This window comes from Myotis davidii, unplaced genomic scaffold (genome assembly GCF_000327345.1).
Source record: "Myotis davidii unplaced genomic scaffold, ASM32734v1 scaffold2559, whole genome shotgun sequence".
Classification (NCBI taxonomy): Eukaryota; Metazoa; Chordata; class Mammalia; order Chiroptera; family Vespertilionidae; genus Myotis; species Myotis davidii.
The window spans coordinates 61,345-64,519 of record NW_006290026.1 but is presented as its reverse complement, the minus strand read 5'-3'; the positions used below and the strand labels follow the sequence as shown (position 1 = coordinate 64,519).

The 3,175-nt window shown below is 45.5% G+C and overlaps 1 protein-coding gene across 1 annotated transcript in view; it reads left to right on the top strand.

The window, feature by feature from the left end:
• Window positions 1–1,744, top strand: part of GJC3 (gap junction protein gamma 3) — a 5,733-nt gene extending 3,989 nt beyond the window's left edge. The window contains exons 2-3 of the mRNA XM_006762747.2: window positions 284–1,068; window positions 1,626–1,744. Of these exons, the coding sequence (XP_006762810.2) occupies window positions 285–1,068; window positions 1,626–1,633 (792 nt within the window). The 5' untranslated portion in view covers window position 284 and the 3' untranslated portion in view covers window positions 1,634–1,744. The remainder of the gene's footprint in view (window positions 1–283; window positions 1,069–1,625) is intronic.
• Window positions 1,745–3,175: the final 1,431 nt, after the last annotated feature.

Here is a 3,175-nt window from a genome sequence, read left to right as displayed (position 1 = left end):
GGAAAGAGACAAAGACAGACCCTGGTCTCTACCCAATGCTGAGCGTTCCTCTCCACTGTAGCGGGGGAGAGGACAGAAGAAAGAGCCACATCCACACTTACTATTATTATTTTACATAGATGATTCCATTAACTATATATTTGATCAGCCAGATCCTTGGAGAGGAGCAACAAGGCTTGCCTTACCCATCTTTGGATTAGGAGTGAAGAGGTGGCCTACAGCTCCTCCTAAAGGACATTGAGCAACACACCTACACTCATCATTGTTCTCTGCTCCGTAACAGAATGTGTGGCAGATTCCTGAGGCGGCTGATGGCTGAGGAGAGCTGGCACTCCACCCCTGTGGGGCGCCTCATCCTTCCGGTGCTCCTGGGATTCCGCCTCCTACTGCTGGCTACCAGTGGGACGGGGGTCTATGGCGATGAGCAGAGTGAATTTGTGTGTCACACCCAGCAACCAGGCTGCAAGGTTGCCTGCTACGATGCCTTCCACCCCCTCTCCCCACTGCGTTTCTGGGCCTTCCAGGTCATGTTGGTGGCTGTGCCCAGTGTCCTCTACATGGGTTTCACCATGTATCATGGCATCTGGCATTGGGAAGACTCAAGAAAAGTGAAGAAGGAGGAGGAGACCCTGATCAGACAAGGGCAGGGCAGCACAGATGTCTCAGGGGCTGAAAGCCCCAAGCTGCTCTGGGCCTATGCAGCACAGCTGGGGGTGCGACTGGTCCTTGAGGGGGCAGCCTTGGGAGGGCAGTACCATCTGTATGGGTTCAAGATGCCCAGCTCCTTTTCATGTCGTCGAGAGCCTTGCCTCGGCAGTATAACCTGCCACGTGCCCCGCCCTTCTGAGAAGACCATCTTCCTCAAGACCATGTTTGGGCTCAGTGGGCTCTGTCTCTTCTTTACTCTTTTGGAGCTGGTGCTCCTGGGCCTGGGGAGATGGTGGCAGACCTGGAAGCAAAAATCTTCCTCTTCTAACTACTTCACAACTTCTGAGACCACCAGAAAACACAAGGAACCAAACGATAACTTCCCAGTGGTGGAATCAAAAGAACAGTTCCGAGTAGCAGGTGAGAAGAGCACCAATGTCCCTCATTCTTCTTTCTGACGATCCCCTCTTGGCAGGACCCTTCCCTCCGGGAAGTACAACTCCCACATGTTACAAAAGAGAAAAAACTGAAGGGATTAAACAAAAACAAACAAAACAAAACAACACCTCATAGACAGACAACAGTATGGTGATTTCCAGAGTGAAAGAGGAGTGGGGGGAGATAGAAGAGGGTATATGGAGCGGGATAAGTGGTGATGGAAGGAGACTTGACTTGGGATGGTGAACACACAATACAATATACAGATGATGTTATAGAACTGCACACCTGAAACCTATATAATTTTATTAACCAATGTCACTCCAATACATTAAATCTTTTTTAAAAAGTAGAAAACCAGGTTCTATGTAGATGTTCTGACCACTGCTCCCAATCCAACCCCATCCCCGTCAATTTGATGACTTCTTCCGATGAACCAGGACCAGAGTGCTCAGTCAGTTGTACCTCCCAGTGCTTCCATTGAGGTCTCTTCCCATTTAGAAAAAGTCTCAGCTTCTGCTTAATTTTCTACTTTGCAGAATTATAAAAACACCTGGCTCCACTCTGAAGACTGACTGGATGACTGGATCTTCTCCCCAACATCCAGTGAGTGGGGATACATCTCCATGACAAGTTAGAGGCTGTTGCCATGCTGCCTAAAGCATTTCCTTGAAGAACTCCTGCTTGTGCCTTCTTCCCAGAATTTCCTGGTGTCAGCATCACAATTTTCATGGACTTTGTTTGAATAAGTCAGCAGAAACATCCATGAAATCAAGCCTCACCCTTGTCCTGTGCAATAAAGATTGACTACTGTTGGTGACATTCTTGTTACTAAAGACAATTCTTGTCTCAGTGACTCTACTTACCTCTCTCCTGTGGTTCTACATTCTCTGCTTCCCCAATTTCAAAGTCCTATAACCCTGAATACCCCCCAGCCTTGCAGTAGATGTCACACCCATAAACTCTGGCCTTCCAAGCATGGATTAGATTTATTCAAACACCTGGCCACATCCCTTAGGAAGATTACTGTGAATTCAGAGGCTTATGTCCCCTGGACCACTGACAGCTCTGATTTCTGCTCAATTCTCATTCTCTTCTTGGTTCATGGCAGTTGCTCCATTGGCTCCAGCACACAGCACCTTAAATGTGAAGCTAAGTCCCTACTTTTCCCTCAACTTTACTGAAAAGACATATGCGCTCCACTGCTGTTTCGTGGGTAATGGTAAGGGGAATTTACATTATAGTGTGATTTGGGAGATAATTTAAAGCTGAATGACAGGTTTCTCTTTTCTTGAGTCTGTCATTTCTGTCCAAGAGCGTTCCAGCCTCCCACCTTTACGCAGAAACACTTCTCTCCTCAGTTCTTCCTTGTCCTCAAATTATCAACAAAGAGTAGTTACCTAATTTTGTTTCTCCTTCTGAATCCCAAGTTATCCCAAGTAAATGAAAAAGGGGCATCCCTAAGGAAAGGTATTTGGTTCCCTAAGAGACACGTTGGCAACAATTGGTAAAATAATTTTTCTTTCTGCTACACAAGTGTTTCATAAAGAATCCCTTACCTGAGCCCTAGCTGGTTTGGCTCAGTGGACTGAAGGGTCCTGGATTTGATTCCGGTCAAGGGCACAAGCCCAGATTGCGAGCTCGATCCCCAGTAGGGGGCATGCAGGAGACAGCTGATCAATGATTCTCTCTCATCATTGATAGTTCTATCTCTTTCTCCCTCTCCCTTCCTCTATGAAATCAATAAAATATATTTAAAAATAGTAATAATCCCTTATCTGATATAGCCAGAGCCCAGTCAAGTGACCAAGGACAGAAAAAAAAAATGTCATCATTCAGAATTTCTTCTTGATAGACAGCATCCCTTTCAAAACATATTATTCATGTGCCATATAATTCATCCATTTAAATTATGCAATTCAATGGCTTTTAGTACAATCACAAAATTGTGCATCCATCAACACAAACAATTTTAGAATATTTTCATCAGTTCAGAAGGAAACCCTATGGCCCTCAGGTATTATCCCCAAACTCCCATAACTCCCAAACACTGCTTTGGCACCCTTGTTAAAAATCAATTGCTTGTAGA